The sequence below is a fragment of the Capsicum annuum genome, chromosome 8 (genome assembly GCF_002878395.1).
Source record: "Capsicum annuum cultivar UCD-10X-F1 chromosome 8, UCD10Xv1.1, whole genome shotgun sequence".
NCBI lineage: Eukaryota > Viridiplantae > Streptophyta > Magnoliopsida > Solanales > Solanaceae > Capsicum > Capsicum annuum.
The window spans coordinates 38,503,750-38,526,329 of record NC_061118.1 but is presented as its reverse complement, the minus strand read 5'-3'; the positions used below and the strand labels follow the sequence as shown (position 1 = coordinate 38,526,329).

Genomic DNA, 22,580 nt, shown 5'->3' with positions numbered 1-22,580 from the left:
AAATCGAATTATCTCTAAAGCTCCCGCTATGCACAGGGTCCGGGAAGACCCCACCACAAGGGTGTATTGTACTGTACGCAACCTTACCTTGCGTTTCTATTTCTAAGGCTTGAACTCGTGACCTCTTGATCACATGACAACAACTTTACCGGTACTGGATGTCTCAGCTAACTAGAAATCGAATTATCTCGCCGGTCCATGAAACCACTTCTCTTATGCCTATCTAATTACCCCCATTTCACCAAGGAGCTTATATAGGCTTTGACAAAAGAAGCCACTTCTCTTGTGCAAGTTTCATTATGTACAAGTTTTAGCTTTCTTCACAAAGGTACTTTTACAACAATATAACCATTATAGTCCCACAAGTAGAGAGGAAAGAGCGTACGCAAACGTTTTCAATAACAGCTAAGATATATACAATTGAATAAATTACCAGAAAAAACAACAACTAGCATAATAGAAGCATTACTGGACCATTTTAACAACAGCCAAGATATATTATATAGTTATTGCATTACATCTTTAAGAAGATACTTTTTACTCTAATATTTACTTGTACAATTCATCGCACAGACAGCCTGAAGAACAGCTCGTAGCTTAATTTTCGCGTTACAGCTAAAATACAAAACCACAAACGTGAATGCCAAATATATGGCGGTGACTACATCAAATCCGTATGAGATGTATTCTCGACTGTAGTTGCTATGTATGTCCCAAAACAGCATATAGGAAAAACCAAAATCGCCAAATAATAGCATGTGTATAATCACTCGAGTAGAGGTTGGATAGAGTCTCAGACGACACAGCTTACACTGTTAGTAGCTCTTGTGATGTTCACCATTGACAGAGATGTCTCTCGCGTTTGGAAGAATACAATTGGATTTCTTATAGCGTACTGAATTCCGTCTGCCAAACTGCCAAAGGCGTCACATAGTTTCTCTGCATTATCAAATCGATGATACATCAGAGGGGAAATTAGCCTCAGTATGAGATGATGTGAACAGCATATCATTGCCTAGGCGAATTTAGGCAGTTGTATGAAAATTGATAGGGATTCTAAGACTCTTCGTGTGCTTTTGTTAGATAGAGAAATGCCTTCAGAACAAATGACCCACTTACCCGCTCAATCGTTGAGCTTTAGCTTTTAGATGTCATCAAAGAAAATTGGATGATATCGCACAGTCGATCTCTTTTACCATGAACTGCATCGAGTCTGCAGATGGTAAAGATGTCAAATTTTCTAATCGCGTAATTTATGCTGTTAACGGCCTTCTCAATAACAAGACGGATTGTACAAGCACACACGCTAGGCAACAGAGAAAACAGACTTACCTCAGCTACGCATTTCCAGGTTAGTCGTATTCCAATGTGCTAACGGCTGCAGTCAGTCTATCATAAGCACTTCGAATTTTATGTCTTTCTTCAATTTTCATTGTAATATCCTCGGAAGACTGCAAACACAAAATTGATTACATGTAATGCACGTCAAAATGAATCCTTATACTGGAAACACAGAACCAGCAAAGTAGTCCCCCATCGACTCTCTTTTCCCCTTTTCACCGAACAAACCAATACACAGTTCTATTCAACAATCTTTATGGAATTAGTTCTTAGCAAGCGTCATTGCACAAATACATGAAGTAAATGGTCCTTTCTTCTCTTTTTCCAGCGGGCAAGGTGTGGGAGAGATGGGGCTCAAACAGGCATCTTAGACCTGAAATAGAAACTTCTTGCTCTTGAAAGCTCGAGGCGGCAATAAGGGTCTTCTTTTTCTAAAACTCACTCATTTATCCATTCAAATGGTCCAGAAGGGACAAGCTAGGAGCACTTGAAATTATTATGCATCCCAAGTTCCTAACCGATATATATATTCCACGACACGGACAAATTAGAACATAAGGACAATAACATTATTGTATACATTACAAATAAGTTGTATTATATGCAAGGTTACTTGAGAAAGTGGAAAGCTTGAGCTCAGAGCTTGATGTCATACCTCTAGTGTGCGCATGCTTTCTAATATATTTCTAATCTCCATCTTGCATGACTTGAGAAGTTTCTGCATCTTAATATCTCCATGCATAAGTAAGAGAACGGAGACTATTGAAAGAATTCTGCTTGAATGATCCTTCGTCAAGGCACCATTCTGATGAGGCGGAAGTGATGAAACTTTTCCCCTGATGAATGATTCCATCACTTTCAGTATCCGACTTAACAGCATGTGGTTCCTATCAAATAGGAAAAAACATGGAAGGAAGTAATAATGCCTTGTCCGTCGAATCAATAATTTAGTAGCCTCGTCATTTTCCTCTGGAATGTTCTACATCAAAGTTAAAACATAATTGAAAAGCCATGAGTCGAAGGTATAACAAACAAATGACATTAACAACAAAATTCCATCAACTACGCAAATCAAAGCTCTGAAAGGATGGACTTTGGGGGACAAGTAATCAACAAAATTTTGAACGTATCGATAACAAACATAAGGTTACAGGAAATTAACCAGTGATAAACGAAGGAGACTTGATAAATTCTTACATTCACAACACCTAAGAAGTACTCCGGAAGGACCTCAATTAGTCTATTGACAGCTTGTTCAGAAAGTCTAGAAGGTTTTGAGTCTAGTGAGATAAGCAATCTTATAAAACCATATACGTTGTCTACTGGTCGTTTGTGAAACTGCAGAGCAAATAAAACCAAGAATTCAGTGGCTGGAGAAATATCATGATCATCTATCCCAAAACAAAAACACCGTATTAATACAGCAAGCACTGTTTAACTCACTATCTCATCAAGAACAATTTTCTCAAGCATCTGCAAAACAAGCACATCATCTCCAATCTGTGACAAGCAAGAACAAACAGCCCTAACAACTGATTTGAAGGTTCCACGATTTGACTTCCCTTCGTGCTTGTCGGTAGGATAGATTTTCTCTGCAGAAAAGCATCCAGGTTCGAGATTTAATATTTATAACTATAGATCACAGCCAAAGGACAAGTAACAATATCTGAAACAGAAAGTACTACAGCCAAAAAGGAAAATGAATGCAGAATATTTAAGGACAAGTTCCTTGCAAGGGACTCTTATTTCTTAGTAAGACTCAAATATCAATACCTGTCAAAAATTTTGCGGTAATCTTTCTATCAGATTCTCCTATTGGTTGCTCAACGGCTAATCAATAAACTAGGGAATAATTATGTCTTGTAGTACAATATTTTTGAGGAAACATTCGGGCTAGCTTGTACACACTTTGACTATTCCACTGAATACTTGTTACCTCGCACCAACACAAGTACAGGTAACTCTGTCCACCAACACTTAGGCAGACGAGAGAAATCACCTTTAGTATTTAAATTCTGGTCTCCAGGACTTATAACCACTTGGGTTCTATAGTTTTAAAATTCTTAACAGTACTGAGGGAACACCAAAAAGCCTGATTCAGAAGGTACCGGGATAAACTTGAAAGCGTGAAAGCAAAGTGATCAAGAAGCTAATGTAATCTGCAATCTGAATATGGCCAGCCTTGTAGGCTGCGTGTAGAACTTCCATGATTCGGAAAAGGATAAATGGTTCCAACTCGTGACCTACATTAAAACAACCATAGACAAAATAATATCGTGAGGATGGCTGCTAATGCTCATACACGAGAATGTGCTTCTTCTATCATATTTTGCCTGAACCATATTTTGTAACAATACATCTAGACGCTAACAAAAGAGAATTTCCTCTATTTAAGTATATAATTTTTTCCTGATACGAGAGAAGAACATCCGCTAAAATATGCCTGTACAAATAAAGCCAAGGAGTTATACTTACATATGCAACATGAGGCTAAAGATTGAAGTAGCTCCTTGTCCAAGAAAGGGAAGTAATACAGGCAGCATACAGAGAGCTCCTGAATGTCTCTAGGAAGCCTCATGAACGGACCATAGCTTACAATTCCTACAATGCAAGAAAAAGGGACAGCATGTGAGGAATTTTTTTTTTTTGAAACCGGTAACTTTAGAATGTGAGGAATTAATAGTCTGAGATTCAGAATTATGAAAGAAATAAAAGTTGGAATTAGATGACGACAAATCTTAAGTACCACTGCGGTAGGTGCAGTAAAAATCTCTAATGTACTTCATATTGTCATATTCTTCTGCCAGTTGATAGTTCAATTTAGCAGCTTGTCCAGCACGAAGTTGAAGACGTAACACAGACTACAAGAGGCAATTATTTTGGAAGCAAAAGAGGATCGTTCAGCTCAATATGAAAACTTGAAGAGCAAATGGATATGCATATGCCATTAATTTCATTTCAAGTAAGACCAGTATGGTGGTAGCTAAGTAGGTACCTTTGCATGTAATGGGTGTTTATCACCTAAGAGGACTAACAGCTTTGGAAGCTCCCTTATCCATGTACTATGATTAAATATTTCAAGATCTTCAGGATCCAGATAGATGCAATTCTGCTCCTACAATCACCCAAAGTTTGATATTAGTTTCAACGAAGAAAGCTTATGGACATCAACTTGTGCTGACTGTCTAGTAACAAGAGGTAATCTAGTTACTCATCAAGATGGCTGCTAATACATGATTTTTACTTCAAATAAACAAATAACCGCAACCAGAAAAAAGGAGATTCCCTTCGGTTAAGACAAGGAGTTTCACGAATTAAAAATGAAAACACTCCAAAGACATGCTAGGAATATGAAAAATGTGCATTGTTTTGATAGATAATCTTACAGGAAGTAGCATTTCCTCAACAGCAGAAAGGCAAGCCAATTTCATTGAGGATTCTGGACTGCATTCCTCAAAAACTGTCGTAAAAGCCTGCAATCATATGTTTTTTTTTAATCAGGTAGAAAAAATCATGTTAATCAAAAGGCCAAAATTGGCCGTATTCAAGTATATCAAAAAGTAAAGAACCTACTGCACGACATGGTTCTCTACAAAAGACACCAAATCATCTATCCAACCCGTTACTACATGGGTGCACCAAAAATAAATAAGGGATAAGAGGCTATTCCTCAACTGCCAAAAGTCAATTCTATCCCTTCAAAAGCCCTCCTATTTCTCTCTCCAAATGATCCAAATCAAAGCCAAATGAACAAGATTCCAAGCTCGCATTTTCTCCAGCTTCTTCCAGTTTTCCAGCAAAGCAACATGTCCTTCACAGATCTAGGTATCACCCAAGACATACCAAACCAGCTAAAACATATCACACCACAATCTCGTCTTCTGAGCAGGTTGCAATGTAAACGAAGATGATCTACATCCTCACTCGCCTCCTTGCATACGACCTTTCTTTCCCTAAGGTTTTCCGTTGTCAAAATCAGCCCTCTAACATGAGAAAAAGCGCACCTTTCTCGGCACCTTAGGAATCAAAATCGACTTTACCGATAAAAACCTGCACTGCCCTCACGAAAAGTTTCCAATAAAAGGATTTAACAGAATTACAGAAAGAACGCATATACTCCCCCAACTTCCATCTGAGTGTCAAGCCTAACGACTGGCTCACAATATTGATGAAGTAGAGCTAGCAACCTTTGAAACTCATTGACCTCCCAGTCTTTCCTCAAGTTCAGATCCCAAAATGTTTTTCCCCTTGCGTAACCATTATTTGTTGGGCTATCGTCTCCCTCTGACAAGAAATCCTATAGATGTCTCATCTTTTAGCATGTCTCCATACCATTTTCTTTCCCAAAAACTAACTCTACTCCCGTCCCGTACCCTGTAAGAGATGTTATCACAAAAGTCAGCCCATTCTTCATGATATTCCTCCACTCCACACCCAACACCACAGTGACATCATTAATTCTCCACCCCAGTTCCATCACCCCATATTTCCCTACTATCACCCCTCTCCATAAAGAATGGACCTTTACCCTGAACCTCCACAAAAAAGTGAAAATTTTAACTACCAACATTGGCAGCACATACCACATGAAGTCAAAAGGGGATCATAAACCTAGGGTCTAAATACAGTTGAAAAAATGAGGAGAGCATGCTTAAGATTAAAAAATAAGGGCATCTTCAACATCAAATTTGTTTTCAATATCTCTAATATGTGATACTAAAACTGAAAACTATAGGTTCTTAGAACTGCTTGACAAGACTGAACCATAGATCAAGAAAACAAAATGATGACATTACAAGAGAGACTTAACTTAAAGTATAGGTTTTTCAGTTTGTTGTGCAAACCTGAAGGATACGAGACTTCCAAGCAACAGACACTTGCATAATGAGTTTTGGGATAAAAGCAACCAGTGAAATTAAATGCTTCTCATGATGTACTTTACCAGCCTCTCTGCCATTGCAAATCTGCAGGATGTAGGTATTAAATTCAGTATACCATCAGAGGCTAAGACACACATACTCATCTAGAGAGACAACTTAAACACAATTAGAGAGATATAACTTGAAAAAAACAAAACAAGAAATTTTCAAAGATTTGAAAATTTTTGGGGAAAAACACATAAGTTTTATCTCAAGCTATGCTCGTTGTGCACCTTTTAATCGCTAAAGCTAATTTACTTATTCTTTTCTTACTGGTCAGAATATATCATATATTAACCCCACACCCCACTATTGTCCTTTACTCTCTAATTTAACTCCCGAATTTCTTTTTACTCTAAACCAAGTAAATGAAGGTATTATTTCTCATTCATCGGCATCAAAATTACAACCAGCTGAACTTAATTTTTCTGCTGAATTTTCATAAATTCAGCATCACAAACCTTTTCAGATAGAGAACTCTCGATGAACTCCAGAAATCTTTCCAACAACGCAGGGGATAATTTGGACCCATAACTTAGATGCAAAAATATTTCTGTAATCACAATATTCAACATGAAGTATCGATCGCCGTCCTGAAATATTTGCAACCAAAAAAAAATAAGAACAATCAGAGACAAATCACTTTCAATGAAAAGAGACAAAAAGGAAAAGTAAAACAAAAAAAGAGATGTTATTGCATCTATGACCCACTGACATATGAGTATTTACCAATAAATTTGTAAGGACTTCAACAAAATCATGGCCTACTTTTACTCTTGCATGTCTTGTTTGGAACAGTCGCCAAGATTGAAGACTATTTTTGAGATGCAAGATAGGAAGGGCTAGCATTCTTGTTCCGGACCTTCACTTGCTGATAAAACAGTTTTGTTTCTTTGAAGACTTAAATTAGTTTAAGAATGATTGAACGACGACTAAAACTTTAAGTGCATGTGGCATGAAATTAACATGCTAATTGCTAATAGTAGTAACTGTTTGAACATAGATATTCAGTTTACTTAGACTGGCTTCTTTAACAAGTTCAAGCATTCAAGACCTATTATTAAAGATGTAGATATAACATATCAGGAGTCAGGAGGACATCCTCAGTAGAACACCTATGGAATTCCTTGATGTATAATTACGTCTTTAAATGATCCGAAAGTTGGGCTTTTCTAACTCTTGGTGAATAGCAGTCAATCAGTCTCCAACTACTCAGCCTACAGATAATTTTCACTATTGAGCTGTCTCGTGCAAGTCGAAGCTCACATAAAAATACTTTTTTAAATTTGAGAAGTCACAATATACAACAAAGTATCACTACTCAGTTCTAAACATCTGAAGATATTGATGAATTACGCATTTAGGTGATACCACGTAAGTTTTGGGGGGGATACTACAAAATAGTTGATAATAGAATTCCTCTTTAAGGAAGGAAGTTGGTAATGATATTGAAGAAGAAAGACCTAAATCTTTATCCAGATACTCAGCCTCTATAATGGTTATTGTTTACTTTGGTAGTTGTTAGTTAATGCTTTATTCTTCAATTATTTCTTGAAGAAACAATCCGGAAAGGACTCCAAGGAGTAAATATATTCACACCATTCATCTTGATAGATCTCATAACCTTTTTATGCTAGAGTTTATTCATCAAAAAATTATCCTCGAATCTACTCTGGATTGCTTTGAACAATGGATAGCAACTGCAAATCACCTATTCCTACACTGTTGCAGTTGCTACTCAACTATGGCAGATGCACCTCTCTGTTTTTGGCGTTGCAACATTATGCCAAGAACTAAAGAACTCTTTTTTTTGCTGAACAGGAAAAGGAATTGGGGAAGGCAAGAAGAAGGTTCTGGAAACTGTTCCTGCAGGTATATGATGGTCACTTAGGAGGAAAGAATCATAAAGGTTTCAAGGGTAGAGGAAAATATGAACAAGATTAAGTGCAGTTAGTCTTTTTATTTTGGGGTTTTGGTGTCAGTTTCAGAATACATATGATGTAGATAGTTCATTAGAACGAGTTCTCCTACCATGGATGTGTTAGCACTGATCGTTGGAATTTTAAAAAATGAGTGTTGAAATGTATGACCGTCTTATTCAACAGTTTAAAATGTTAGAGAGAGAGAGACTTTTATTTACTTAATTACGTCTTCAACATGTCTCCTCAATGGGGGCTTGATTCTTCATTCTTGTTCATTGGCCTGGCACGTGGAAATCCTTTTCAATCATACATCTTGGTGCAACTCATCAACACAAGTCTTATATACTTTTCCAAAAACGTGAGACTTTATATGTAGTGAGTTCCACTGCAGCTTTAGACTCTAGTAAAAATAGAGCAATACCCAAGCAACTAAAGCTGAACAATGAGATGCATAGACTTTATTCTGCAAACTATAACCATCCCTTCAGATTGTTTCGAGTAAAGATCATTAGTATTTTGCTTTGTTTTTCTATTCCAAATGCATATAGACTTGTGATTTTTCTCTCCTTTTTTTTTTGGTGGAAAGGAGAGAATACTGGAGGAGTACTTGCTGATCTGAGACAGCTAACAAATCATTTTAACATTTGAGTATTTCTAATGGAGTCAGAAGATGTTTACAATCAGAAAAGAAGCTTTCGCAATGTTTCACCTTTATTATTGAGGGCACGGCTACTAGTACGGTATTACCTGGCTATTGTAATACTAGTCTAGTTAAAAGTAGTGCAAAAGAAACTCTAACATAATGCAGAAAATGCCAGTAATAGATTCAAGGGGGTAACGAACCCCTATGATTCGCAACTAGAGAAGGTAATGGAGAAGTACAGGGAAAAAAACTAAAAGATAAGGGAGAAAAATATAGGTGGTCCCACAAGAAAATCATTACTTTCTAAAAATAGAGAGCAACATGGATGAAGAAAAATAACATCAATAAGGAAATTGTACCTTCTCTGACATGCAATCATTCGGACTTAAAGGAAACTCATCCCATAATTTTTTTAAAGTCACTGCTGATATACTTTGGTCACATATACCGAGGTTGTTTTTCTGGTAAGCAGGTGGCAGATTTTGGAAGTTGTGTTGATTTTTGCCAGGCACATGATCCAAGAACCTGACCACAAGATCAATGCTTTGAAGTAAAAACAAAATACAATCGAAGGATTGTGCATCTAAATGGTCCGTGGAGTGGATTAACGGACTAAAGTCCTGGAACGAGCTAACTAGAACGGGCAAGAGATCTGTTAATTTGTTGACAACACCAGAAAAATCTGCAAAATAAATGACAACTGGATTTAGTTTCAGCAAGCCTCCAAAAAGAAAAACCATTAGAAAGTCACAATGGATGCAACTAAGAGCTATATCCCATTATATCTCAATAGATCATCACCGGACTGTAAATGATGGTAATAGAATAACTTCCAATGAGACTTTTCTCCAGTTTATATACTTTGTAATGGATGTCAGATCTAAATTATCATGGAAGACCCCACAACTAACTTATGTCTTCCAACAATTTGTGAGCACCATAGATTTTGTTAGGCGATGGGCAAGGGAAAACATCTTCAATCTTCTTCTGTAACTCAAGTAATTCTTTATCCGAGATGTCGATTGTATTATTAATGATCTCTTTATCCCTCTTGAACTCATTCAATATATCATAACCAGTTTATTATACCTAGCTTTATCTACTTTTTCTCTGCTGACCACTGTCTCATTAGTTAATTTTAACATAAAATTAGTGCACGGGGAACTTAGGGACCACAACAACATCCCCAGGTTCATGTGTCTGCCTAGCCTCATTGCCTCCCTTTTTACTCCATTCCTCTACTTGCCTAGCCTCATTCCCTTCAAACGATACACTCAAGAAATTCTCAAGACATAAGTACCTCCCACTACCCATTCAAACAGTTGTCTTCCCTCCAACAATTGCTGAAGGAAAGCATTCTCCTTCGCTTCCACATTTTTCTACATATCAGCATGTTCAGCAAACCGGAGTCTACAATAGTTTTTTGGTCTTTCAATCCTTATCAACAACCCCAGGCTGTAGAAGCTTTTCTGGCGCGGGCGAGACAACTGGAGTTCTTCTGAGGACTTGGACAAAACTTGAAACCTTGCTAAAGATGTCGCTAGTGCAAAGCTTTTAAAATAACAGATAAATCCAAAAAACCCAACTAGCATAGTTCAAACTTGGTGGATAATGGGTCAGTCTCTACCCTTCTCCACTTAAATACCATGTTTTGGACAGGGTTCAAACTCGCGAAGTGCCCATAACTCACATATCATGCTTAACACTCTTACCACTAGACAAATGCCCTAGGGACTATGCAGTGGAGATAATAATTGGAGCTTGTTTTGCTTATTTTGGCCAATGGAAGAACAATAAACTACAACAGATACCACATTTATTAGATGCATAACACAATCAAGAAGATCATCTGAGCTTTTGTGGACCAGATATTATGTGATTGTGCATCTAGAGGATAAAAATTGTTACCAATGCCCTAATGATTGATAAGATTACTCCACGGTTCCATCAAAAAGTCAGTTAAGTATATGAGGGATATATTTATATCCATTACAAGGATTTATCACAAGCAGCTCTGGTCTTTGAAATGAAAGGAGCTCTGAAAGTTCAATTAGGCACAAAATCTTACCAGTAGATTTATCGGACAGATCAAGATCAAAAGCATGCAAGCTAGCCCGAGTTGCATCCTGTACAAATGAAAGAGTAAGAATTGAACGGGGAAAAGCTTAGAGGGAACGTATCGCCAAGCACAGTTTAGAACAACTTTGGCTGTAATTAAGGGAAAATTGCAGCATATCAATCATTAGCTGACAGAACTAACTCAGCCTACCAACAAAAAAGGTAACACGCACACCAAAGGAAGTTAAATTACAAAGGTCGATTTTGCAATGTCATTAGGAAAGCAAAAAACCTACTCCATAGGTAGGGGAATTTTCGGGATTTGCACATATAATCAATCTTGTAGTGTGTGCATGATGACAACTTAGTACATTCCAAGTTTTACAGTAGTATATTAAATATATTTAGCTATATTCCATTGTATTCTATATCAAGTCCCCACCGCCCGCCTTTCCGTAAAAATTATTTGGAGGCTTACAAGAAGTTGTCCTGTAGCAGCTTATACTGGCTAAGCTTTTGAAGGAGAATATGGTGGTTAGGAGCTTTGCTGAATACAAAGTGTTCGCACATCACTGTACGAGGAAGCAAGCTCGTCGCTAACTAGTCACTACATATCTTACCTATAAAACTGAAAACAAAGACGGTAAGTTCTCCCTTCTTCTCTGTTTTCAAGAATCATCCTAGAGATTATTAGTCAAAGGAACATCAAGTTACTGGCTTGGACGATTAGCTAAAACCTCCATAGCACTTACTCATGAATCCTAAAAAATAATAATGCTGTTGTGGGATCATAGAAGATAAAACTTCACGGAAACTGAAAAGGGGATACGACATAATAAGTATGTGTAGTAGCGTCCAATAGAGCCAGACATGGCAACTCTTCTGATTTGTTGCAAAATTATACATTGCACACTTTCTGGACTACCAAAACAAATTATTTCCTCTGATCAGCATGCAGAAATAATTTACTGCAACTAACACAGAACCATAAACTTCAAAAAAGAATGCACTTGTGTATCCTGATGGCACAATTAACAAGATAGTACCTTGTTACTTAAGGAATCACCTTCTCCCTGATTACTACACGGTAACAGTGACAAGCAGCGAACCAACCCAGCAAGGGCGTTCTTTAGCCTGCCCTTGTCTTGCAAGTAAAATTTGTTCTTCTGCAGAATGTCCTCATAGTTCTGGAGAATCTGTAAGAAAACAAGAAGCTTATTGAGAAAAAAACTCCATCACGGCTTTTAAGGCAATAAACCCTAACAGAATAAACGGAAATGAAATACAATAAAATGCAACATAAAGATCTTACATCAGACAAGTGCATGAAGAAGTTTGAAAGACATAGCAGAAGAAGAGTGATGAAACGCCACTATACAGCAAAAGCAATTTCATCATTTTAAAGACAATGGGATGAGAAAACAGAAGCAAGACTCTTCCTCTTTGATAAGCAACCTAAATATGATTCTATTTAAGCACATTATTAAATTTACATCCCACATCTCAACTTGGCATTTTCTAGAATGTATCAATCAACGAAAGATAGTTCAACGGGTGTTTTTGTTAAATCAAGATATAGATAGAGAATTACCATCAACAACTGAAACAGTGGCAAAATAAAAATCAAAGTTGAAATTTGGAGAAATATTAAGACTTTCCACAAAGAAAACCCCGTGTATCTACCTTTTCAGCATACAGCAAAAAGGAAGATGGAAAATACTGGATCAAGAGATCAAAAAATTTGAAAGCCATCAACCGCACTTCAATAGCCATGTGTGTCATCCCATTAAATATATATGTCATCATCAAGGAATTAATTGGCCCCTTATTATCCTGCAACACAAACAGATAGTGTCAGCCCCATCAATTTATAGGTGAAACATAATACAAAGTCCTGTAGAATTCAAACAAACAACATTCATAATCACAGTGAAAAGAAAAGAGAAGACAGCTATCTGCACTTAAATACTAAGAGAATATAAGCAGATATAGTAAAACCACAAACAGGAAGGTTTAACTTAATCTGAAAACCTCAAGAGTAACAAGCAGAAGTGGAACTAACAGTAAAAATTGAAGGTAGTAAAAGCAAACTCTAACTTTCTTAAAATATCACCTATGGAAATCAAATTAACAGCAGAGGAAACACACATATTGTTTTGCTTCAATGATAGTACGAATGATTAAATCATTGTCATCATCCCCAAAAGGGAGGACGCAAGGAGCATGAAGGACTATAGACCTATTGCTCTAGTTGAAAGCATCTATATGGTCAACTCTAATGTGCTTTCTATTAGACTAAAGAAGGTGTTAGACGAGACTGTCTCTACTTCGCAAAATGCTTTTGTGGAGGGTAGACAGATTCTAGATACAGCGTTGGTGGCAGACGGCATGGTGCAATCAAGGATAAACTAGGAGTGCCAGGTGTGCTATGCAAACTTGATGTTGAAAAATACTATGATCATGTGAACTGGAAATTCCCCGATTCCATTATGGTTCAAATGGGATTTGGGGAGAAATGGAGGAAATGGATTTAATGCATCACTATGGTGAAGTTTTCTATGTTGGGTAATGGTAATCCCTGCAGTTTTTTGGGGAGTTTGAGGGTTGTGAGACAAGGGGATCCTCTATCATCGATGTTGTTTATTTAGTTATGGAAGCTCTAAGCATGATGATGGATAAAGCTTTCTTGGGAGGTTACTTGAAGGGCTTCAATGCTGCGATTGGGGGTATAGGGGCAGTACCAGTATCTCACTTATTGTTCGCGGATGATACCCTGGTTTTTTGTGATGCAGTAGAGACTCGATTGAATTATTTAGGCCAAGTTCTCACTTGGTTACACATCTGGTTAGGGAGGCGAATGATATTGGATCGCTCACTCAAGTTTTGAATTGTGGGGATAGGGTCCTTCCAACTACGTATCTTGGACTACTGTTAGGTGCATCGAACAAGGATCATCTGGTGTAGAATCCAGTTCTTCCGAGGGCTGAAAAGAGACTAACAAGGTGGCAAAAAAGGTATTTTTCCAAAGGCAGGTAGGATGTGCTCATGAAAAGCACAATATAGAGCATCCCCACTTTTTTCATGTCTTTCAATAACTGGGTATGTTGGTGTTGTTGAAGTCCAGCAAGAAAAACAAAGGTCACTTATGTAGGATCGTAGTGCATGGAAGTAAATTCTCTAGAAAGTGTTAAAAGAAAGAAGCTTTCAGGTGTAAAAGTAGTATGCATACTAAATGCACTTTTTTACTCCTAAAAACCATGCCAGGTGCTAAAGAGAGGACCGGAAGAAAAAGGTTTACAAACCTACCTCTTTACAGCCAGGAAAAATAACTGATTTGAGTAGTTGATAGAGTGTTTCACGGACCAACTTATCATCATCACTGATACGTTCCCGCAGTTTCTCAATAACAGCAAGCTTATGCAGTTTCAATTCAGCTGGGAATTTAAGAAGAACGTCTCTAATTCCGAGTAATGCATCTGAAATTTAACAGAGATTTAGTGAACAAATGAGGTTGGGCTGGCAATAAACAGATCTTTTGAAAAAACATATATATTAACAGAGATTGAAAAAGTTACCAGTTTCAAAAAATATAACAGAGATTGAACATGGTAACGACCAGACTACACCATTGACCACGAAGACGAGAAGTAAAGCATAAAAGCCATAAGATAGAACAGAAAAATATTTTGCAACCCCAAAATACTTGCCCTACTCAATGTAGGATGTTGCAACACAACTAATCTTTTTTTAACCCAAGGAACAAGATGCCTATTAATTAAAAGAAACGCAAATTTAATTTCAAAGCAGTGAAAAGGCTAGCTCTAGAAACGCGACATAAGTTCATCTCTTATAATCATCATAATACTGCCAACTTGAAAGCTTCTTACCAAATAGAAACCAAAAGGAAAACAGATACAGAACAAACCATATACATAACATGTAAGTAGCAAACAGATACTGCATTACATGATGGATTGATTTTCGAAATTTCTGGAACAGTTTTCTCATAGCTTTTACCACTTCGCCTCGGGAGCCAACTGAAAGGAGAATTGATTAAATGCAGCAATTTTGCTAGATTAAATCATATGCCATGTAAATCAATTGACTGCTTTGTTCTTCTTTCTCTTGTTTTTTTTTTTCGAAACACGAAGTAAGAAATCAGAAAGGTTAAGTGTAACAGTTCTGTTGTTTCACGTTTCCACTCTTTACTATGTAACAAGCTGCATGAAATTCCATACATTGTCCCGACGAGAAATAATCTTAACAAGTTTGTACCTTTACGAACTTTTGCATTGTGATGACTTGTTTGCTGAAGAAGCTCTTTCAAGGTTAAACCTTTCTTGCTCACAGCTAAACCAGCCTTCTCTGAAGCTACACTTTGCTCAGGTAGAATAATTGCTGCAATTAAATCATCAATAAACAACTTTAATTCATACATTCTCCCCTAGCGCAAAAGATACGATGTTATATTTTTGGGGGATGGAAGAAATTAAAAGAGAAGGATAGGGGAATTGCTATACTTTGCTCTGAAAATTGTCTTTTTAAAAGATTAAGATTGCAATACTTGTGTTGGTTCTGTAAAGATTTGCGCTTTATCTGATAAAAGTAGCATTTGTTTCTGGTTGGTATCAGTAGCTGCTGAACGGAACGTAACAAATGGAACAACAGTAAAGGTGTTGGACATGAACCAGTAGACAATAGTGCAGAGGAAGCCGAAGAAGGGTCCTGAACCAGTAGCCAATAGTGCAGAAGAAGCCGAAGAAGGGTCCGACCTCTCCACTATCTACGGCTCCATTGCTAGTGCTTGGGTTAGAAGTTTAATATAAATGTATTGCTATGCTATTAGGTATTCTCGTTTAAGTTATTTTCTTTCAAAGAATTGGAATAAAATAACCCGGTTGAAGCGTGATGACATCAAAGAAGAGTTAGACCCAATGCTTAGTTCTATCTGATTCGGCATTAGGAGGTTATTGATAAAGGTTCTATCTTTTCTTGTGCTTCAGGAACAAACAGAAAGTTGCTATATGGAAATGGAAGATCATTAATCGCGAAAAGCAATATTACTAATTTTTTTTCTTTTTTCATAATCGGGGTATCCAGGCCAGCTTGCCCACACCTCGAATAATTACATAGAATACATGCCACCTTGACTAATTCCACGGGATACATGCTACATCCATAGCACCAATCTTTTTAACCTATTGCAACGATAGAAACTATATATAAACAATACAACAACAATATACCTAGTGAAATCCCACAAGCGTGGTCGAGAAGGGTAGTGTAAACACACCTTACCCCTACCTCGTGGAGGTAGAGAAACTGTTTCCAGGAACCCTCAACTCTAACACTAAACTACATATACATACATTATACCAATCTTTTTAACCTATTGCAACAACAAAAACTATATATACACAATACAACAACAACAACAATATACCTAGTGAAATCCCACAAGCCTGGTCTGGGAAGGGTAGTGTACGCACACCTTACCCCTATCTCGTGGAAGTAGAGAAACTGTTTCCTAAGAAACCTCACCTCTAACACTAAACTACATCTATATATATACACAATACAGCAACATACCAGGAGCAGAGCCACCTTTCATCGAGGGGTTCATCCGAATCCCCATCGACAAAAAAGTATACTATTTTCATACTACTTTTACTTGGTTAAAAATATATTTTATGCATATATAGTAGATGTCGAACCCCGTCAGCTAGTTCATAAATTTACTTCTGAACCCACTCAATGAAAATCCTGACTCCGCCGCTGCAACATACCCATTAAAATCCCACAATCAGGGTCTTAGAGTTTATGCAGACGTTATCACTACCTTGTGGAGGTAGAAATACTGTTGAAGGACCCTCAGCTCAAATACTAAACTATACATGTATATCTATGTGTGTGCGTGTATATATATATCAGGCCATCCATAATACCAATCTTTCTAACCTATTGCAACAATAGAAACTATATATACACAATATAACAACAACAATATAGTGAACATACCCAGTAAAATCCCACAAGTGCGGTCGTAGAGTTTATGCTGACCTTACCACTATGTCGTGTGGGTAGAAAGACTATTTCCAAAGGACATTCAACTCAAATACTAAACTATATACATATATAGGCAAAATAAACCTAAACAATTTCATCCTATTTTTTTTTTTACCTTTGGATTTGATTTCAGTGTTTGTTGCATTCTGTGCAGGAGGCAATTTTCTTCCAATCTTCCTTCTTATTTTCTGCAAAAAAGAAAAAAATATATCTCAGTTCAACAAAAATCAAAGAATAATTAGAAAATAATTTTCAAAAATCTATTGAGAAAAAGATATTTACTTTGAAATCAACACCACGTTTTTGCTGCTTCTTTGATTGAGCTTTAGTTTTCACCATTGTTAATGGCGGAGGAAAGTTAACAGGGTTTTGGGTTTAACGGCGAGAGGTAAAGGAGAAGAAAGAAAATCGCTAATACTACAAGATTGGGGGGAGAAAGGTCAAAACTACCCCTCTACTTTTAAGAATTGACTAAATTTGTCCTTCGTTATACTATTCAACTAAATATCTCCTAGGTTATACTATTCAATTAAATATCTCCTTCGTTATACTATAGCGTCAAATATATATCTGTCATTAGTAAATATACTGGGGTCTAGGTATGTTGTTGTTGTTGTTGACAAGGTGAGAGTCATATAGCGTAACATTTAGGTCAGGTGAATATCACGTGGCATGTCACCTCAGTATCAATTTTTTTATTTTTATTTTAAACTTTTTGCTTCAAATTTTATTAGTTATTTAAAAATAATTGACAATTTAAATATTTACATATTTTATTTATTTAAAATAAAATAACTATCATCATTAATAAATGTTGATATCTCCTCACCAAATGAAAGAGAACCATCACCAAGCAGTGGATTTGAAAACTGAGTTGCCGGAGAAGGTGGTGGATTTTGAAAAGTTCAATGGAGAGGTGCCGCAAATGGGAGTTTAGGGTTAGCAAAATGCTAGAAAAAGTTGACACCGCCATGAATATTTTACGACTAGTGATTAGTCTTTTTTTTTATGTTAAATACTCACATATTTTATTTGTTTAAGAAATTAATAAACCAAATAATTGAAGTAAAAAGTTTTAAATGAAGAAGGAAAAAACTCTGATGTTGTAGTGGCATGCCACGTGGCCTCCACATCACCCAAATGTCACGTCACGTGGCTTACACTTTGTCATTGTGGTGAAGTGTTAAAAAGAATGATATTTTTGATAACTTTGCTCTATGACAGGAGCATATTTGGCCTGATAGTATAATGGTAGGATATATTTGATCTAATAGTACAATAAAGGGCAAATATAGTCAATTTATCAAAGTAGAGGGATGTTTTTGACCTTTTTTCCTATCAATATATATATATATATATATAAAGGAGACTCTAAGACAATCCTATGTGGCATGTCTTAGATGCATTCATTCCCATTTATCTTTTTTCTCCTTTTTTTTTTATTTTTTTCTTCATTCTTTCACTAATTAATTTGTTTATTAATTAAAGAAAAACTCTATCATATTTACTATATGTAATTATATTCAAAAGTTACAAAATAACTTTCATCTATTTGAATTCTCCACTTAAATAACATGTCTTCTCAACTTCATTTTGCTTAGTTCTTATAAATTAATCAATCTATAAATACCATTCATCTATAGAATTGTTGGATACTCATTTTCATTTTCTCCTTCTTTTCTTTAATAGTATTTTTTTTCTACATTTTTTTCATGTGATAATATGGTAATCATCATTTTGATGAAGATCATTAAATATTCTTTAGAATTGCTTCTTGTATAATAATAGTCAAACATACACAAGTTTATCAAGATTAAGAAGCAAGTTTAATTTGATGTTGGTATAAATTCATCAAAGAGAGAATTAATTTAATTTGACACAAGATTATCATGACAAAGAAGAAAGTTTAATGGTCTTGGAAGATTTATTAAGAGAGATTATGTCTTGGAAGATTCACCAAGAGAGATTATCAACTTAATTAGTATGGCGAAGTATAGAAGTTTGAATGATCTCTCTCTATATATGTGTGTGTACATAGATAGATAGATATATAGATACATACATTTTTATTGCTTAATTTAGTGTTTTCAATTAGCTATTTCGTCAAATGCAAGAAATGCACCCTTCAAGAACAAGACTTTATTACAAAGTTTAACAATATGTGGGCGACGAAAAATATTTTCAACTTAGTGCTTTGTTGATAACATAGAACTTATTGACTTGTAGTTTTTTTGGCCAATGATTCATTATTTTTGGCTCTTTTCTTTAATTTTTAGATCTTCTTTTTGTTCGATTATCTCCAATTTGAATTATATATCACTCAACTTTCATAATTAAGCATCCCAATTTAGTATTTCTTTTTCTTCAAGTATCAATAATTTAAAAAAAAATCTAACATCTCGCAACCTAACTTGAAAATATGTCAATTAATACAAATATATATATATATATATATATATATATATATACACATATATATATTATTTTATTTTGGCCAAAAGAATTCATTTGTACAAAAGAACGTATTGCCAAAATGACCTGACAAAAGTCTCACAACATGGCTGATTTATTTTTTGATCTTTAAGAGAAAAATGTTCGATTAGAAATTTTAAATGTAAAAATTGAGTTTTTAATTAAAAATAAAAATCAAGAGAATTAGAGTGAATAATGAAAAGAAGAAAAGTAGTGAAAAAAAGTCAAAAAGAATAATTCTTTTAATGATCAATAAATTTTTGTCCATATTCATTGCTCAATTAAAGAGAAAGTGGAAGGTGAGATGACACTCTTCAAAGCTAGAATTTTCTTATTTTTTTCATTTATTTACATTTTTTTCTATTATATTTGTTACTTCTCGATTTCAATTGTTGAATTTAGAATGGTGTTTTCTTTGCTTTTATTGTCGATTGATGATGTAAGTTTCAAAGTGAAAAGTTGGATTTTTATTTTACTCCTACATTAAATTAAAATATTATAAAATACTAATTAAATATAGATAATAATCATATCATATTAGACTAAATATTAAATAAGTATTTACTGAAACTAATATAAATTTGAATGAAAAATTATAAATGTTAATCTATTCAAGTGGTCATATGTGCCTTTAGGCTACTACAAAAGTGGTTATATTTTCTGGTACATTTATTTCTTTTACATTTAAAGCCATAAAGTTTTAAAATATAATTAATATAAATATCAACTATAATGAAACAATTGTTATTTATCATGAAAAGGTTTGTTTACTCTTTCAATTTTTTAATACAAGTTCAATGTGTGCTGAGTCTCTTAAATGCTCGACCCTTTTATCTTTTTTGGTTCCTTTTATTTTGTTTTCTTTTATTTTTTTCTCATTAAACTTCTTTAATTTAAGTTTTTATAATTTTTTAATCGCAGTAAATCTATATTTTTATTTAGTCTCAAATGAGTCATTTTTGACTTTATTGAAGGTTTGCTAATAACTAAATAAAGTTCATAATTTACATTTGTTGGTTAAAATTATGAATTAATTTTAAACATTCAAATGCACCCCTTACTTGGTGCTTTTTATCATACTTATAAAGATTTATTTATAGTTGTTGCATTGCATTTCTCATTGCACACATATTTTTATAGAATTTTAATCATTTTTATGAATCTATAAAAATTTATTACATGAAACACACGTACAATGTACGTATCTAAAGACTAATTAAATATAATCTAAAATACTTATCTACCATATGAAATAAAGTCTAATTATATCATTGTTTCACCCACATAGTATCAGTATTTATTTATATAGTATGCCTAGATAGTTTTTTTTTTTTTAAAATATAATTAATCTCTCATAATTAAGTGCACAATTCATTTGTCCTGCCTATTTATATTTTAGTATATCTTCATATAATTTTGGGATCTCATTGTGTATTATTTCTTTTTTTCTCTTTTGTTTACTTTCTTTCTTTTTATTTTATTTTATATCCTTAATTTCTAGGTGTATTATCATCATCTTATAAAATGATTGATGTACATGAAGTTAGATATCCCTTCATTAAAAGGGGAGACTTCATTAGTTTTGATATCCTTTCATGTCACATGGAACGCTTTAATTTTTTTAAAAGTTTTCTGTTGTTTGTTTCATTAGTTTCATGAACATGGTGTATAAAACACATAGACCCAACTTTGTATCTATGGAAGAGGATGAAAGAGAAATAGATAGATGCTAATGACATTATTATGTTTTCTTCTAAATATATTGCACAATTTTTAAAGTATTTTTTTAACGTTATCTAACTTTTCTAAACTTCTCAAATGAGCGGGTAGGGGGGGTCCTTTTTACGTGAGCAACAATCAACAATGGAAGGTTGAAGGATAACAATAATTGTTATTTATAACCGCTTTCTTAGTGTAATAGAACTTGCAATCTTTCTTGTTGGGATAGAACTTTCAAACTCGAAGCAATGCTGATTTTATTATATCAAATTCTTTAAACTATAAATAACTAGAACTAATATTAAAACATAATTATGAAATAATAGTTGACATAACTAATTACGAAGTACAAAACAATAACTAAAAATTTTTCTTTTAATTTGTATTCATTGATCATAATTTTTTTAAATTCTTATCTCATCTTTATTTCATTTAAATATATAAAATAAAATTTTAAAGAAACAAAAATTCTATTATCCAACAAAATGCATAAATACAAGGAAGAATTTGTAATTTAATTAACTGTATACAATTAATTATCACAGGTATAAGATAAAAATAAATAATTTTCTTTATAATAATCTGCGACAATATGTATTATTAATATAAATTTACTAATGTTATTTCTAACCGCGCAAAGCGCAACCATTATCACTATTTTTTTTAAAAGAAACAAATTAAATCAAACTAAGGTAAAAGAAAATGTGTTGTTTGATTTGGTTTTGAATTTTAACAGTCCATAATATGTTAGTTGGGGGTTCGGGCCACAGGTAACAAAAGAGTTTTAAAATGAGGTGTAGGTGACACAAGTCTTAATAATTGAGTAGAGGTGACAATTACTTCATTATGGTTTAAGAAAGTTTGGAAAATTTCAAAATAACCCACAAGTTTTTAAATTTACACTTTGATTCAAATGTTAGTTAATATATAACGGGGAACGAAGGAAAAAAAGCATTTTTTTCTCTCTCCTCATCCGTTGTTATTTTCTCTCTCTTCGCGATATTTGTTGTTCATTGTTGTTACTGCTTTATTCATCATCTTCTGATTCATTATCATCATCTTATACTTCATATTCTTCTTGTTGACTATTGTTGTTGTAATTGTTGTTACCCCAACTGCTGCTCTTTGACCAAATTCTTATGTCAAATTTTATTTCGTAAATCACTTTCAACTTTGGAATTTACTTGAGAGGAGACTTTGGTAAGTTAGATTATGTTTTTTAGTTGAATCTGAGTAACTGCTAGTGTGCTGTTTTTTCAACAATAGTTTGCACGCGAACATAAATGCAGTACAAGAGCAGTCTGTTTAAACAGATCCATTATCTGCGGCACCAGATAAATATTCTGTTGTAACAGTAGACTCATGTTGGATTCATGTTTAATGGTTCTAGGTGCCCGTAATATGATTATGAATCGAATAGATGGGTATTCTGTTGCACCA

At 34.6% G+C, this 22,580-nt stretch overlaps 1 protein-coding gene across 2 annotated transcripts; it reads right to left on the bottom strand.

The window, feature by feature from the left end:
* Positions 1-452: 452 nt before the first annotated feature.
* LOC107846398 lies at positions 453-17,408 on the bottom strand. 2 transcript variants are annotated; one of them, XM_016690805.2, is made up of 21 exons: positions 17,232-17,403; positions 17,065-17,137; positions 15,159-15,281; positions 14,190-14,359; positions 12,567-12,716; positions 11,930-12,079; positions 10,894-10,951; positions 9,185-9,507; positions 6,722-6,853; positions 6,186-6,305; positions 4,728-4,814; positions 4,337-4,456; positions 4,088-4,202; positions 3,817-3,942; positions 3,450-3,584; positions 2,785-2,933; positions 2,539-2,679; positions 1,997-2,320; positions 1,333-1,451; positions 1,120-1,213; positions 453-939 (listed from the first exon to the last, which is right to left on the bottom strand). In XM_016690805.2, the coding sequence occupies exons 1-19, from the start codon at positions 17,286-17,288 to the stop codon at positions 1,353-1,355; spliced, it is 2,652 nt and encodes an 883-aa protein (XP_016546291.1). In that variant the 5' UTR covers positions 17,289-17,403; the 3' UTR covers positions 453-939; positions 1,120-1,213; positions 1,333-1,352. The 2 variants fall into 2 exon arrangements, with proteins under 2 accessions (XP_016546291.1, XP_016546296.1); XM_016690810.2 differs by lacking the exon at positions 2,539-2,679 and having other exon boundaries at positions 17,232-17,408.
* Between the last annotated feature and the right edge of the window lie 5,172 nt (positions 17,409-22,580).